The sequence below is a fragment of the Vitis vinifera genome, chromosome 8 (assembly GCF_030704535.1).
Source record: "Vitis vinifera cultivar Pinot Noir 40024 chromosome 8, ASM3070453v1".
Lineage (NCBI taxonomy): Eukaryota > Viridiplantae > Streptophyta > Magnoliopsida > Vitales > Vitaceae > Vitis > Vitis vinifera.
Window position 1 is genome coordinate 20885426 of NC_081812.1, and position 17552 is coordinate 20902977.

The following is a 17552-nucleotide window of genomic DNA, read 5'->3' on the forward strand; positions in this document are numbered from 1 at the left end:
TGGGATGCATTTAGGGTAAATCTTTGCTTTTGAATTTAGGTAAAATAAATAAATATATCTACATATATGGAGAGAGAGAGAGAGAGAAATCTTTAACTTATCGAATATCAATCCGAATGGTACTAGGGGACATGAAAAGAGACCTAATCCAAAGCTTGAATTGAATGGGAGAAGGAGGAGGAAGAGGGATGAGGGGGCCGGGTGGGGGCAGGAAGTGCAGCAACTCTCTGCAAATGAAATAATGGGTGGGTGGGGAAGGTGGAGGAGGTGGGGGTGGGGGGTGGTGGTGGGAGGAGGTGGTGGTGGTGGCCCTGTGGCTCTGAGTGTGGGGGCTAGGCCGACAAGCGTGGGGCTGTCTTGTCATATCAGCGTCTTTCCTTTTTAGTGGCCTCTCTCTTTTGACACATTCCAAGGGAGAGACTTCTCTCTGGTGCTTCCTTTAAATTTACATCATTGTCCTTTGTTGCCAATCCCCTCATGCATGGGCTCTGATTCAATTGCTACATTCCAAATTTTTTTTAACTTCAACTGTTCTCCCCTAATACTTGACACACCATTTTACTTTAATCATACCCCCGCTTGAATAACCACATCCCATTACTCTCTCTTATTATTCTATTTCAGGTTGTCCCCCACCACTCCTCTTTTCTTATTTCATTTTTCACCAGCCAGGGGTTCGCCGCTCCCCTCCATTATTACTATCAACTATCATCCACTCTCCTTAATTGCAATCGGCACGTGTGTTTTCTCTATTATTTTTTTATGTCTCAATTACTTGCTCCCAAAGCACAATTTTGTGTAGAAATAGCCCCACTTGTTGCTCCAATCCCATTCTCTCAACCAGATAGCCTACTTGTTTCTCAAAAAAGAGATGAACTCCTCTTCTATTGGTATTTTCTAGCTGCCTCTTCCTCGGAGAAAGAGGATCAAACAATTCCCAAAGACCTCGGAGTTTTAAGTGGAAACCATTATTTTTTATTATCTTTTGATATGTATGTATATATATGGGGCCTACTTTTTCTATGGTTTCTATAGTTGGCTTGGGCGTGTATTACTTTTTCTATAGTTGGCCCAACCCAGATAAAGAATCGGCCAAGCCCACCCTGAGAAGGCTGCCCCAAGATAAGGTGACTTATGCTTATGGGTATTAAGCAGTACATGCACAAGTCCCATTTCCAAAAAACTTGCAATTAATAGTTGTAAGGTGTAATCAAGAATATAAGCTATGACATCGTTATAATTATCCTGATAACGCCCATGAGTCGTGCTAGAATAAATCCCAGATACTTCATTGCATGTATAGACAGACGCCTGCACACACGCATATGCGAAAACGCACACACAAAGAACCAGTTGGAATTTTAAAATTTTTGTTGGAAATATTAGAAACAAAGTATTAACACTCTCTGTTTACAACATATAAGACGAGTGCCTTAGTGTAAGAAAATTCTCTCTAAAACATGTACAAATAAATTGATCCCAGAGAAATGAATAATTAGGAAGACTTGCAACCTTGTCTCATTGCACAAGGTCAATAAGCATCTATGCAGATACACCACGAAAATAAACAGACATCCACCAGCCTCAAAGATACAAGCAGCCTCTCGGTTGGTTGGAACAAAATATGTACTCCGGTAAGCTCACTACCCTACCTAGTATGCCTCATACTATTGCCCAAAACTTCTTTCTAGCGATTAGCACAGAATCCATCTTTTTCTGTTCATTTTCCAGCAAATGTGATTCAACCTCCCATAGAAACTTGGGAGCAATATCTCTGATTCTCGATGTGATTTGTTCATTGTCTCTAATGATGATAAATCCCTGCACATTAATATTCTTAATAAAATCTTGAATTCATAAAGCAACTCACTCGTAGGTAATTACAGACTCTGCTTTGCAATGACCATGGAAATTAAATTTCAGTTTTTGACCGTATACATGCATAAAAGATGAGTTTAATAAGAATCATTACCTGGGGTCGCAGAATGCGGTCCATCTCCAGCATAATATCTTCAAGTAAACAACCTTCTCCATGGTTTTGATAGTGAGAGAAGAGATGGTTGGCATGTAACAAATCATATGTGCGTGGATATGTAGAGAATGGTTCGCACCTAAGGTAAGGCATTAATATTAATAGTGGATAACATATTTATTTGGGTACAATTACCACTGTAATAAGATCAATAATATACTGGTCAATGTAAAGTTAGCACACAATAAGCAAATGCAATAGCTTGCTGATTGCTTACCAGTCATGAAAAGAACCAATAAGACCCCGATCATAAATAGCAGACAAGGAATTGTTCATGCTTGCAGGAACGACATTCATCACCCAAACAGGAAATGTATTCAAAGCCACAGCGAATCCCCCAATCAAGGCATTCATGTCCATGACATTTCGTATATCAGTTTTATTAACATTCATCAACCTGTAGTAATGGCTAACTTGATCTTGCCAAAAGATGGTATCCGAAATAAATCTCTCTTGATCGATACCTGTCATAAAAAATATTATTGAGTTGACAAACCAAACTGACAAAAACTAAAAATATTATTGAGTTGACAAACCAAACTGACAAAAACTAACATAATTTGCATATTTCTAAGCAATACTAGTGATAGAACCCAAATGATTAGATGAAACTCCAGTAGACCATGTCATGCTCCACTATTCAACTTGGCCTCACCACTGTGAGGTTGGAAAAGAGGATAGCCATAACATATTCGCACCTATTACTAAATAAAATGCAGTATAAGAGTACCATTAAGTTTGGAAACAGGAATTGAGTAAATAAATTATATAAACCAGAAATTGAGACTTTACAAATTCCTTCCAGCTAGAAGGGCATGAAATCCCAGTGACAGGGCTAAATCCATCAATAGTTTAGTCCCAGACCATCCCAAAAATTTTGAATCAATACCTGTAGAATCACATGACCCTAACTGAATCCAAGTCCAGCAAAATTTCCATAAAATCTAGAACCCAAATAGGCAAAGAGAAATCTATGAAACTAGAATACATATATGGACACACAATATTCTGTTAAGCTCCCTAATCCAAAGCTTAAATAAACCCACCAACAAAATCTTTTTGATAGATAAGGAAAATGTATTATAAATAAAAGAGGGTATGCATAATGTATACAAAGTAGCCACAAGACCCAAAAGGAGGTGCGAAGACACAAAAAACAACAAACACGCCCTACATAGATCCTAAACCAATCCACAAATCCTAACATCAACAAAGAGCCATCTCCAAGATACAATTTAAGCCAATCCTAAAAAAATTCAAGAAAAAACTTTCAATTGTTTGATCTAAGCTTTCACAATTATCGAAGGATCTCCTATTTCTCTCCTTCCATATGATCCGGAACACACATAATAGAGCAGCCTTTCAAGCCTTTTTTCTTCTTCCCAACAAAGAAACCACCCCAACCTAAGAGAAATCCCCTAATTGAAGAGTACATCACCCACTATACACTGAACAAAACAAAAACCAACTACCACAAATTGCATGCTTTCGTGCAATGAAGGAGAATATGATCATTCGTTTCCTCATCTTCTTTGCACATGTAACATCTATTAAAGATCCTCCAACCCTTCCTTTTGAGCTGATTTAGAGTCAAAATCCTAGCCCATGTAGCTTCCTAAGCAAAAAAACTAACTCTCATTGGGACCTAAGAATTCCAAACTATATCACGAGGGAAAGGTTTTACTCTCCTACAAGCCAAAGAGGAGTAAAAAGACTTAATTGAGAAGGTGTCATTCTTTGACCCCAACCACACCATGGTATCTTCAGATCCCACCCTAATGAAGTAGTCATACAATCTCCCAAAAAATACCTCCACTTCCTCAAGTTTCTAATCATGTAACTGTCTAACAAATCTAAAGCCCCAACTACCACCATCCCAGACGCCAACCACCCAAGCATCTTTTAAGGAGGCCATAGAATAAAGAGCTGGAAATGATTCCCTTAGAGAAGTGTCCCCGCACCACTTGTCTATCCAAAACTTCACCATGTTGTCGACTCTAACCTTGAACCATGTTCTATCCCTAAGCACCTCTGATTGTCTTCCACACACTCACACCATACTTGATGTAGGACAACCCTAGGATGGTTGCCTACACTCAAGGGTAGGTGGGCTAGGGTTTTATTTTTAGGGTGTAAGGAGAGGAACAGGGAATAAACCTTATGGTAGAGAAAATTATAAGATAAGAAATAGAGAGAAAGAAGAAACAATGAAGAAAAGATGGAAAACCTTAGAGTCTCACTAAGGCCTTCTAGGAGTCTCACCATTGAGGGTTGCAACCTTGCAATGAAAGAAAGTATAATATTATTCATCAAAATTCATTCCTTTGATTTACATTGATTAGCCTATTTATAGACTTCTCTAAGAAATCCAAAGTCTACTAGGACTCTAATAACTTATTCTACTAGGACTCTAATAACCTATCATGACTCAAAATTTAATTATATTATAACTCAACTAGCTAATCCTAATTAGACTCCAACAAATACCAATCCCTATTCAATTCTAATTAATATTAATCCTACTTAAAGTTTACTTAGGTCTTCCCTTTCTTCCTTGAATAAACTTTAAAAGGCTTTCCCCCATCAATTCTCCCCGGCTTGAAAGAACTCGGCTCCGACGAGTTAGATGCTTGATACAATTCATAGAGATCGGGGTTAATCTTCTGAAAATCCGTTGTCGTAATTCATGTATTCTCAGAATGTGGTTTGCCTCGCCATTTCACCAAAAAATTTTGGTATCCACCTTGTCGAGTAGACACAAGTTGATCATCAAGAACATACTCGATCTTAGGACGTGGGCTAAGAGTAGGTGGTAATTGAAGATCCAACTCTTCACTTACATCGTTGTGATGGCCATGGTAGATATACAAATCTTCCACATTAAATATTGGACTAAAATGCAAGTTTGAAGGGAGCTCTAACAAATAAGCATTCTCACCCAACCGCTTTAGTACCCGAAATGGACCCGCTTTCTTAGCTTGAAGCTTTTGATATGTGCTTGGATGAAATCTTTCTGGTCGTAAACGAACCATCACTAGATCACCTTCTTGAAACTGAATATATCTTCGATGTGCATCTGCTGCCTCTTTATAGTTCTCATTGCTGATTTTGATTTTTTCTCGTACCTTTTCATGTATATCTCGTATATGACGTGCAAATGCATCACCATCTTGGCTGGTGCGGACAGAAGTAGGTAATGGTATAAGATCAACAGGTTGCTTAGGTTTCAGCCCATATGCCACTTCAAAAGATGAGTACCCAGTAGTACGATTAGTGGAGCTATTGAAAGCAAATTCGGCTTGTGGTAAGATATTATCTCACTTTCTCAACTAATCTCTCACAATGCATCTCAAAAGATTACCAAGACTGCGATTGACAACTTCTATTTGTCCATCAGTTTGAGGATGAAAAGAACTTGAAAATTTTAATTGAGTACCTAGCTTGGCCCACAAGGTTTTCCAAAAATAGCTCATAAACTTGATATCGCGATCAGAAACAATGGATTGTGGTAATCCATGCAATCGAACTACTTCTTTAAAGAATAAGGCAGCAACATAAGAAGCATCCGAAGCCTTCTTACATGGGATAAAATGTGCCATTTTGGAAAATCTATCAACCACAACAAATATAGAATCAAAGCCCCGTTGTGTCCTTGGTAATCCAAGTACAAAATCCATACTCAAGTCTTCCCAAGGTTTGGAAGGAACTGGTAATGGCGTATATTGTCAAAATATTGTATGAATGGCCGAATACCTTGGCCTTGAGTTTTGTATATTATATATAGACTTTACAAGGATGCTATACATGGAAAGCAAATAAAAGCAAATAAATTCTCTCATGATTCTAGTCCTATACATGTAAACTATAATCTGTCAAATAATATATGCTAACTGTACAGAATAATAAATGGAGAAATAAGGAAACAATTGTAGGCTAAAATAAGGAAAGAAGTGTGGACAGCAAAGCTGTCCTTTGACAGCCCCCCTCAAATTGATGCAAGTTGATCAACAAACATCAATTTGCTACTTAGCAAGCAATGTCGATGACAAGGGAGAGCCTTGGTGAAGATATCAACAATTTGTAAGTCAGTGGAAATATGTGGAAGAGTGATAACACGAGCTTCAAAGGCTTCACGGATAGAGTGACAGTCCACTTCAATATGCTTTGTGCGCTCATGATAGATAGGATTGGCCATGATCTGAATAGCACTTGTATTATCGGCATGTAGAAGTGTAGGATCGGTCTTAGAAAAATCTAACTCTGCAAGCAAACCTCGAAGCCAAATGATTTTAGAACAAGTAAGAGACATCGCCCGGTACTCAGATTCCGTAGATGACTTAGAGACTCTGTCTTGCTTCTTACTTTTCACAAACATCTTAAACTAAAACTCCCAACTAAGATAGTTTTTGCCATTGAAACGAACAATAGAATATTCTCTAGACATTATGAAGACAGAAATAGCCTAGGAAACAAAAAAGAAAAAAAACATCGTCAAAGAGCCTAAATCTAATAATAAACCTCCAAATAATCGAAGATCTCCAAGAGCCTAGAAGTGAAGAAACCTAAAGAAAACTCCAAGATCACACCACAGATGTGTTGTCACAACCACCAGAAAAAAAAAAAAAAAAAAAAAAAAAAAAAAAAAAAAACCCAAAAGCTGGGCTATAGTCCGAGAGCCCCTAAGGCTAAATTCGAGAGCCCTTAGGGCTAAATCCGAGAGCCCCTAGGGCTAAATCCGAGAGCCCTTAGGGCTAAATCCGAGAGCCCTTAGGGCTAAATTCGAGAGCCCCTATGGCTAAATCCGAGAGCCCTTAGGGCTAAATCCGAGAAAACCCAAAGAAAAACTAGAAAGCGTGTAAACTCTAGGTTTAGAACACAAGCTTTGATACCATGTCAAAATATTGTATGAATGGCCGAATACCTTGGCCTTGAGTTTTGTATATTATATATAGACTTTACAAGAATGCTATACATGGAAAGCAAATAAAAGCAAATAAATTCCCTCATGATTCTAGTCCTACACATGTAAACTATAATCTGTCAAATAATATATGCTAACTGTACAGAATAATAAATGGAGAAATAAGGAAACAATTGTAAGCTAAAATAAGGAAAGAAGTGTGGGTTAAAATAAGGAAAGAAGTGTGGACAGCAAAGCTGTCCTTTGACTGTCAAAGGACAACTTGCTGTCCACACTTCCTTATTTTAGCCCACACTTCTTTCCTTATTTTAACCCACAATTGTTTCCTTATTTCTCCATGACAACTTGCTGTCCACACTTCTTCTTTCCTTATTTTAGCCCACAATTGTTTCCTTATTTTAGCCCACACTTCTTTCCTTATTTCTCCATTTATTATTCTGTACAGTTAGCATATATTATTTAACAGATTATAGTTTACATGTATAGGACTAGAATCATGAGGGAATTTATTTGCTTTTATTTGCTTTCCATGTATAGCATCCTTGTAAAGTCTATATATAATATACAAAACTCAAGGCCAAGGTATTCGGCCATTCACACAATATTTTGACATGGTATCAGAGCTTGTGTTTTGAACCTAGAGTTTACACGCTTTCTAGGTTTTTCTTTGGGTTTTCTCGGATTTAGCCCTAGGGGCTCTCGGACTCTAGCCCAACTTTTGGGTTATTTTTTTTTTCTAAAGTTAAGCTTGTCGCCCAATTTATATACATTGGATGTCACAATATCTGTAAATAAAAATTGGTTAAAGCAACACAGAGATCAACAGACAAAACCCTAAAGCCAATCACAACAGGACACATGACTTTTGAATCAATTAATTGCTCTTTGATCCCCTTCTTTTAACCCAACTTTTTCTGTTAGCACTTAGCAGCAGCATGGAACAATGATTTCACCAGATGGTAGCTATTGTTAGCACCGCAATTTAGTTGTTGATGATAACATGGGCAGGGGAATGGGGAGGTGGGAGGGGGAGAAGAACAAATTTGGAAGAAAAATTGAATCCTCTCAATTTTCTAGGCCATTTCCTTCAGCCTAATATTCCAGAGAGACCAGGGAATGAAACATGAGGCCAATTCAATTGTAAAATTTGAAAGAAATGAGGTCGCAAAACTACCACCATTGAAGGGGGCTGTAATTTCTTCAGGGGAGGTAGGATTAATGGCGCCCGCTATGTGTGTCAGAGTCCAAACCCACTGCAGATACGCTTTCTCAACAAACTTTGGCAATTGCTTGTGACTAACCAAGTAAGAACTTGAAAATGTCCCTCAGGGAGACGATGCCTTCGACATTTCACAAACATCTTAAACTAAAACTCCCAACTAAGATAGTTTTTGCCATTGAAACGAACAATAGAATATTCTCCAGACATTATGAAGACAGAAATAGCTTAGGAAACAAAAAAGAAAAAAAACATCGTCAAAGAGCCTAAATCTAATAATAAACCTCCAAATAATCGAAGATCTCCAAGAGCCTAGAAGTGAAGAAACCTAAAGAAAACTCCAAGATCACACCACAGATGTGTTGTCACAACCACCAGAAAAAAAAAAAAAAAAAAAAAAAAACCCAAAAGCTAGGCTATAGTCCGAGAGCCCCTAGGGCTAAATCTGAGAGCCCCTAGGGCTAAATTCGAGAGCCCCTATGGCTAAATCCGAGAGCCCTTAGGGCTAAATCCGAGAAAACCCAAAGAAAAACTAGAAAGCGTGTAAACTCTAGGTTTAGAACACAGGCTCTGATACCATGTCAAAATATTGTATGAATGGCCGAATACCTTGGCCTTGAGTTTTGTATATTATATATAGACTTTACAAGGATGCTATACATGGAAAGCAAATAAAAGCAAATAAATTCCCTCATGATTCTAGTCTTATACATGTAAACTATAATCTGTCAAATAATATATGCTAACTGTACAGAATAATAAATGGAGAAATAAGAAAACAATTGTAGGCTAAAATAAGGAAAGAAGTGTGGGTTAAAATAAGGAAAGAAGTGTGGACAGCAAAGCTGTCCTTTGACATAATGGCGTATATAACCCCGTATTTTGCTTTGAACCTTTTCCTACTTGACATGCTCGACATTGTTTGATAACCTTCCAAACATCCTTCTTTAAACTAGGCCAAAAGAAGCGATCTTCCACCAAAGCAATGGTCTTATCTCGTCCAAAATGTCCACCCATTCCGCCTCCATGAAGTTCCCATATGACATGATCACGTAGAGAAGTCCTTGGTAAGCATAAACGATTTTTATAAAACAAGTACCCTTCTAAAATCTGGAAATCAATACATGTTGCTTTTGAACCAATCAAAAGAGAGGAATAAACATCTCCAAAATCAGCATCATTGTCATAGCAATGCTTTAATTCTTCAAATCCAATTGTAGTGGTTGACATGTTTACTAAGAGAAGGGCCTTCCTACTAAGGGCATCAACTACTTTATTTTCAATTCCTGCACAATGCTTTAAATTAAAGGTAAACAATTGAAGAAAACTACTCCATTTTGCATGTCGAGAGTTAAGCTCCTTTTGAGAATTAAGATATCGCAAGGCTTCATGATCTGAATACAAAACAAATTCCTTGTAACTGAGATAATGTTGTCAATGCCTAATTGCTTGCACCACCGCATAGAATTCAAGATCATATGTGGAGTATTTTTTCTTTGCCCTATTGAGCTTCTCACTAAAGAAAGCCACAGGATGTCCCTCTTGGCTAAGGACTGCTCCAATTCCCACATGGGAAGCATCATAGGCCACCTCAAATACTTTCTCAAAGTCTGGTAGGCGTAGGATAGGAGGGTTCACCATCTTGGATTTGATTTCTTCAAATGCCTTGTTGGCCGCCTTGGTCCAAATAAATAAATCAGGTTTCATGCCTTCAGTAATTGGGGCCATAATAGAGCTGAAATTTCGAATAAATCGTCGATAGAACGTAGCCATTCCGTGGAAGCTTCACACCTCATGGATATTTGTTGGTACTGGCCAATCAACAATAGTTTTGATCTTCTCCGGATCTGTTTCAACACCCTTAGAAGACACAACAAAGCCAAGAAATACAACACTAGGGCTCATGAAAGTACATTTTTTCAAATTAATGTAAAACTTTTCAGCCCTAAGAGTGCGCATTACTTGCTTCAAGTGTTCCTCATGATCTTCACAAGATCGACTATAGATAAGAATATCATCAAAATAGACAACAACAAACCATCCAATAAAAGGTTTTAATACCTGCGTCATAATCCGCATGAAGGTACTTGGAGCATTGGTTAGTCCAAACGGCATGACTAACCACTCATACAATCCATCCTTAGTTTTGAAAGATGTCTTCCATTCATCCCCTGGTCTAATACATATTTGATGATATCCACTTCTTAGATCAATCTTTGAGAAGATTACTGATCCAACCATCATATCTAGCATGTCATCAGGTCTTGGAATTGGAAATCGATACTTGATTGTGATTTTGTTGATTGCACGACTATCCACACACATCCGCCATGATCCATCCTTCTGTGGTGTTAGTAGGGCAGGAACTCCACAAGGACTTAGGCTTTCACGAATAAAGCCTTTAGTAAGTAATTCATCAACTTGCCTTTTCAATTCAGCATGCTCTGTTGGATTCATTCTGTAGGCTAGTAAATTTGGTAATGATGCACCGGGAATCAAATCAATGGCATGTTGTACGTCACGCATAGGAGGGAGTTCATTAGGTAACTCTGCAGGCCACAAGTCAGAAAAGTCATCAAGGATTTTACGTGCGTTTGCTGGATATTCCTTATCTTGTTCTTTAAATTCTTCCACTTTCCGAGTCATTAAAGCAAAAATAACTTTAGTTTCCTTGCTCTCATTTTCAAATTGACACATAGTAAGTACCTTTTTTGATTATGTATTCTCATTTGACTTCTTAATTGGAGGGACTTCTTTCATTGGACGAAGGATCTTCTTACGTCCGTTGTGTATGAGAGCATATGTATTTTCATAGCCATCATGTTGAACTCTTCTATCAAAGAGCCAAGGTCTTCCAAGTAAAATATGACTTACTTTAATGGGTAAGACCTCACACCATACAGACTCTTCAAAGTCCTTACCAAAAAGGAATGTTACTAAACAACGAAAACTTACCGGGATAGAGGTGTCATTAACCCATGCTACTCTGAATGGATTTGGATGTCTCTCTGTTTTAAGGTTTAGCTTCTCAACAAGTTCTTGTGAAGCTATGTTCAAACTGCTACCTCCATCAATGATCATGGTGCATAATCTCCCTTGGCAAGAAATACGTGTTTGGAAAATGCTAGTACGTCGCCAATCTTCTTTTCCTTTTACTTTTGGAACAGTTAATAAAGGTCGTACTACAAGACTATGTTCTTCCATCATACCATCATAGTAGTCAAATTCTTCAGTAACTTCATCTTCATTGTAGGTCTCTTCTTCCTTTGGGTAACTTTCCAATTCAGATTCTGGTTCTTCAACACAAAAGTGTAAACTTTTGGTTGGGCATACAACAGCATAATGACCATGCCCACCACACTTAAAGCATAAAGGAGTCACGTCTACTTTTCTATCTCCATTACTCATTGAATTTTTACCCTTATTACTATTCTTTTAAGCCACATTCGAAGTTTGTTGAATGTTGCCCCCACCATTCACATGATTAGGAGTTCTGAAGTTTGATGTGCTTAAAGGTTTGCTTGCTGTCCTGTTGGAGAAAGTGCTCCCAATTTGTGAACTTGGACGCCTGGAAACCCGGAATTTGAGGCCTTCTTCTATTTTGAGGGCTAGTTGATAAACGTCATCTACGGTATAAGTGTGTGCAGCTATCATCTCAAGTTGAATCTCCATTCGAAGTCCAGCTTTGTAGCGAGCTGCAAGTTGAGCATCACTTTCCCGCACTTGATTTCGAATGCTCAATTCATGGAATTCTTCTGTATATTCTTCAACGGACTTGGTACCTTGTTTAAGGGAAAACAATTTTGTATACATAAGTTGTTCATAATCAGTTGGGAGAAAGTGCTCCTTCATCTTCAACTTCATCTCGTCCCATGTGTCAATAGGCGGCTGGCCAATTCTATGAGCTTGATTCTCAATATTATGCCACCATAGACGTGCTGCTCCTTTCAACTTTGCCTTCACAAAACGAACTTTTCTATTTTCGGGCATTGCATACCAATCAAAGTAATCTTCCATTGACATAATCCAATCAAGAAAAGCTGTTGGATTTAGTTTTCCATAAAATTCAGCAACTTCAAGACGTACCTTTTTTGTCACATTATCATCTAGCTCAAAAAGTTTGGCCCTTCTTTGATTCCCCATCATAAAATTGTCTTGTTCTTCGCGTGATCGACTTGGCGATTGTCTAAATTGATGACTTGCAATTTCCTCTTCAATTGGTCGTTTTTCTTGGCTCTTTTCTAATAACTTCATGATCTCATCAAGTTTGCTATTTAGTTGTATTATAGCATCTTGATGGGATTGTTGTGTGGCTGAAATTTCCTCCAAGCGTAATGTAGCGGCATCTTGATTGCTAGAAGTTTTTTTGGAACTCATGCTTGCATAAATTGCTCCGCTCCTTAATTGCATATGCCTTCAAGCCAAGAATTTTGGCTCTGATACCAAAATTGATGTAGGACAACCCTAGGATGGTTGCCTACACTCAAGGGTAGGTGGGCTAGGGTTTTATTTTTAGGGTGTAAGGAGAGGAACAAAGAATAAACTTTATGGTAGAGAAAATTATAAGATAAGAAATAGAGAGAAAGAAGAAACAATGAAAAAAAGATGGAAAACCTTAGAGTCTCACTAAGGCCTTCTAGGAGTCTCACCTAGAAGAAAATCAATGGGGTCTCACCATTGAGGGTTGCAACCTTGCAATGAAAGAAAGTATAATATTATTCATCAAAATTCATTCCTTTGATTTACATTGATTAGTCTATTTATAAGCTTCTCTAAGAAATCCAAAGTCTACTAGGACTCTAATAACTTATTCTACTAGGACTCTAATAACCTATCATGACTCAAATTCTAATTATATTATAACTCAACTAGCTAATCCTAATTAGACTCCAACAAATACCAATCCCTATTCAATTCTAATTAATATTAATCCTACTTAAAGTTTACTTAGGTCTTCCCTTTCTTCCTTGAATAAACTTTAAAAGGCTTTCCCCCATCAATACTCCTCTCTTATTTCTTTAGTGTACTACCCCCCCTTCTTCCTGCCCATACTTTCCTACAATTACCTATTTCCAAAGGGGGTTCCTTTCACTCATAAATCTCTAGGATCATTTTCCCAACAACACCTTATTAAAGATGGATAAATTTATGATGTATAAACCCCTTTTTGTTTTTCCAAGCAACAAACAAACTAGCTCACCAAATGCAACTTATGAGTCAAAGCCTCCCCTCCCCATAGAAAATCCCTCTGATCTTTTCTAATCTCAGCACTACCCTCCTCGGGATGGCAAAGATGAAGATGAAATAAATCGGTAAGCTAGACAAAACGTTTTTTTATCATAATCAGTCTTCCCCCCTTTGAAAGATATTGTCTCTTCCACAAAGCAAGCATTCTTCCACTCCTTCCCAAACCCTATAGGACTTGTGAGGGATTCCCAAAGGTAGGCCTAAATAGGTAGTAGGAAGAGCACCCACCTTACAACCTAAAATCCCAACAAGCTCCTCCAAGTTAGAAACATCTCCAACAAGGATCAACTCACTTTTCCCTAGGTTGATCTTTAGCCTTGATATCGCTTCCAACCACATGAAGATCCAATGCAAGTACTCCAAGTTCTCCTTGATAGCATCACAAAGAATGAGTGTGTCATCTGCAAATAACAAGTGAGAAACCTCCACCCCCAATCCATTTCTACCCCTTACTATGTAGCCATCAATAAAACCCCTTTCTTTTGCCCTTAGCAGAATGCAAGGGAGAGTTTCTATTGCCAAAAAAGAGATACGGGGACAAAGGGTCTCCTTGTCTCAACCCCTCAGAGCTTTGGAAGAAACTTAAAGTGGATCCATTTACCAAGACTAAGAAGCGTGTTGTAGAGATACACCATTTAATCCAATTAATCCACTTTGATCTAAAGCTTATTTTCTCCAACAAAACTCCAATCAACATGGTCATAAGCCTTTTCAATGTCTAGCTTGCAAATGATTCCTCTCAAGTTACCTTTAATTCTAGAGTCAATGACCTCATTTGCTATCAAAACAACATCCAAGATTTGCCCACCAACAAAATCTTCTTCCCTTTGGACCACAATTATCCACTTTTTGCACCCAAACTGTATCTCAATCTTCATGGCATCAAGTGTCCTCCTAATGATTGTGCATATTAACCAAATGAAAGAACAAAAAGCAAGAATTTTTGCCTCATCAAATTGCTGCTCACTTCACTCAAAATCACAATGTTACTTGTTAGATTAATGCTTGTACATCTAGAAAACACCAGATATCTGTTGGGTCTTTGAACCTAAAAATAGGCTACCTTATTGGGCTGCTAGCATAACAAGCAAAAGGGTTTTGGTAATCCATTATAGATGATACAGAAATCTGCTATATGCATTTTAAGTTTTGGGCTTATTGCCAAGTGGCAGAAAATCACACAGGGTAATGCCTCAGATTTAGATCTAGATGCTTAAAGGATGTACTGCCTTGATAAGCTACCATAATCAGAAATGATTAAGAATAACAAAGAGAAGTAGAAAGAAACAGGAACAGAAAATTGGATCCTCTAAATTTGAGAAAAGAAAAAGGGCATACCTATGGCATTAAGACCGCCCCAATATACTGAAAGACGTTCTGGTCTGGGAGGGAGTTTCTGAGAATCCGATCTTGAAGTGCCTAATATTATACAGTTCCTGAGTGGTTTGTTCCATGATGTCCCAGAATCATAATCAGGATCACATACATTAAACAGATTCTGATCCGCATTGTGCAACAAGCATGGCTGATTTTCTTGTTTAATCCATATTGCTGTCTGAACTTTCCGAGCTATGAGTTTCCAGCACATTGCTGAAGTCAGATTCACCAACTTGTCCCATATAATTGGGAAATCTTTATCCTTTCTGTATGCTGGTGGAGCCGAATAGACAAAATACCCATTATATCGCAGAAGGCGATCAAGTTCTTTCAGTAAAATACCATCTGCAGGAGAAAAAAAAGTGTAAAACAGAAGGGCCAAACATGATTGAGGATACAAGACATGTGCCATAAGGACTTAACCCAGCAAATTCTGAGACCTGGTAAGGCCAAAGGAAGTTTTCACCAGAATAAGAATACAGTAATGTTAAATTACAAAAGCAGAAACATTTCCTACACCATATCAGCAAAGGAATAGCAAGCCAAGAAGTAAATAAGCCTCTTCCGATTATCCAAAAGTACCAAAGTTCATGGGGTTACTGCAAACCCCCCTATAAGGGCAGTGAATCATCAATTGATTAACTAAATCAATTACAATAGAGTGAACTATGTTGAAGGCAAAATAGTGATAGAAAGATGCATCACTAATAACAAACCACACAAGATGGTAGGAAATAAGAGATGAACTCTTATGAAATATTATTTAAAAACCAAATCCCCCAATACAATCAAATCTATCCCCATTTACAGGCCCAAAAATAACAAGACTAAATAAACTCAGAACTGCTGAGAAAATACTAACCAAATCCTAGAGAAACTAAAACACTAACAGTAGCACCCACATAAAAATTACAATTCAAAATCTTCTTTCCTGAACAATAAACATATAGAACATATCTAAGAACCTCCCACTTTCCATACATGCCTATCTCCTGTGGCAGGAGAGATTGAGGCTAGTGCAGGTGTACCCATGATACATCTACCAAAGGTTGATCTCAAGTAGAGTGCCTGTGTACCAAATTTTAGTGCCGAAAGACCTCTTCTCCTTTTTTCCTTTTTTGTTTTTTCCCTTTCTAAGGAGTGCAGCAAGATAATTCAGAAATTTATTGTTCCCATGTCAATAAAAACGTATATAAACATTTAATATAGTGAAACTAACCATTCTCATGCCAATCAACACGACACCTGGAACAGTGAACCATTTCAAAAGAATTAGAGGGATATGGTAGCTGTTTGGTGGATATAGCCGAAATCATTGCACCAATTCCTCGCTCTAAAGCAAATTGAATTTGATTCTCATGACCATCTTTGGGAGCAAAAGACATTGTTTGTATGTCAAGGGGAAGTAGATAAGCTGAGAAGCTGGCAACTCCACAACCAACATCTAGAACTTGAAATACCCCTGCGGATCGTAGATCACCGGTTTCATTGGTTGTCATATTTCCTAACCTGCATTCACAATAAAGTTTGGACAATTTAACAAAAGTGATTCCCTAACATTTATTTTTGAGAAAAAAAGCCAACGGAATCTTATTACAGAACTAATAGAGTAAAGCATCACTTCTCCACCAAAAAACCAAGTTAGCAACGGCTCAAGTAAACAATTAGCCAAGCCCCCAATTGCCCTCACATATGCTAGCAAAATTGAAAATAAAATATCACCATCAGGACTTAAGGCCAATTTTGCATCTCATATTTTTATGTTCTTTCTCCACAAACAAAACACTCATCTACAGACTCCACATACATCGGAAGATAAAGATAGATTTTGCAGATGCATGCATTTGTGGATATTCATGGACATTGATGAAAAAAAAGCAAAAAAAAAAAAAAAAATAGAGGCTATTCGAGAAAACAAACCCAGCACATGTACCTCTGAATATACTCAGGAGCTCCATGCTTGAAATGAGTACCGCCACCAGGGAACCACCAGAGCTGATTCATCTCATGAACCCAATTCTGCCCTCCTTTAACCTCCGCAAGATGCGTATGATTCACATTACTCCGCCACACATAGTCTCTGCTGCTCGGCCATCTTATGGGTATCTTATAATCCTGGGGCGGAGGTACCAAGCAAAATAATCGCTTCTCAAGCGGAGGGCAGTGCCTCTCCAGCTCTTCCCTCTTGGAAAGATCCAAACTTGAACGCAACGTATTAACGTAAGACACATCATGGCAAGGTATATACTCATTGAACTCCAATGGACATACATCCACCCCAAATTCCGATATCAAAAGCGGCGTCTTCCTATAAGTAAGAGCAACCCTGTTGGTAAATCTCGAAGACCCTGCAACAACACAAGCCAGATCCAATCAAACAACCCAAACCCATAAAAAACAGAGCGCCCCCAAACCCAACCAAACCAAACAGCAAAACGTACCAGATGAAGAAGGGGAAGAGGAAGAATAAAAAGAAGAATTGGAGGTGGATTGAGGAACGTAGATGGGGGAATTGTTGCCGAAGAAAGTGCCGGAGTAGAAGGCGCCGAACATGAGAAGCAAAGCCACCAATATGAGCTGGCCAGATTTCAAATCGAACGCCGCTGACAGCATCGTTTCTTCTGCCTATTCTCAGCCCACCTTTTTCTCACAGCAATGGCGGCACCAACATTGGTTTTCTGGAGATCAGCTGCTTTGTGTGAGAGAAGACAGCACAGAGATGAGTGAAACGAAAGTGGTGAAGCCATTGTGGGCTA

General features: G+C 38.3%; 1 protein-coding gene across 1 annotated transcript; it reads right to left on the reverse strand.

The window, feature by feature from the left end:
- Positions 1-1353: 1353 nt before the first annotated feature.
- Positions 1354-17552, reverse strand: LOC100252113 (probable methyltransferase PMT7). Its single transcript, XM_002274247.5, has 7 exons — positions 17238-17552; positions 16730-17144; positions 16016-16305; positions 14758-15141; positions 2250-2496; positions 1973-2111; positions 1354-1821 (listed from the first exon to the last, which is right to left on the reverse strand). The coding sequence occupies exons 1-7, from the start codon at positions 17407-17409 to the stop codon at positions 1663-1665; spliced, it is 1806 nt and encodes a 601-aa protein (XP_002274283.2). The 5' UTR covers positions 17410-17552; the 3' UTR covers positions 1354-1662.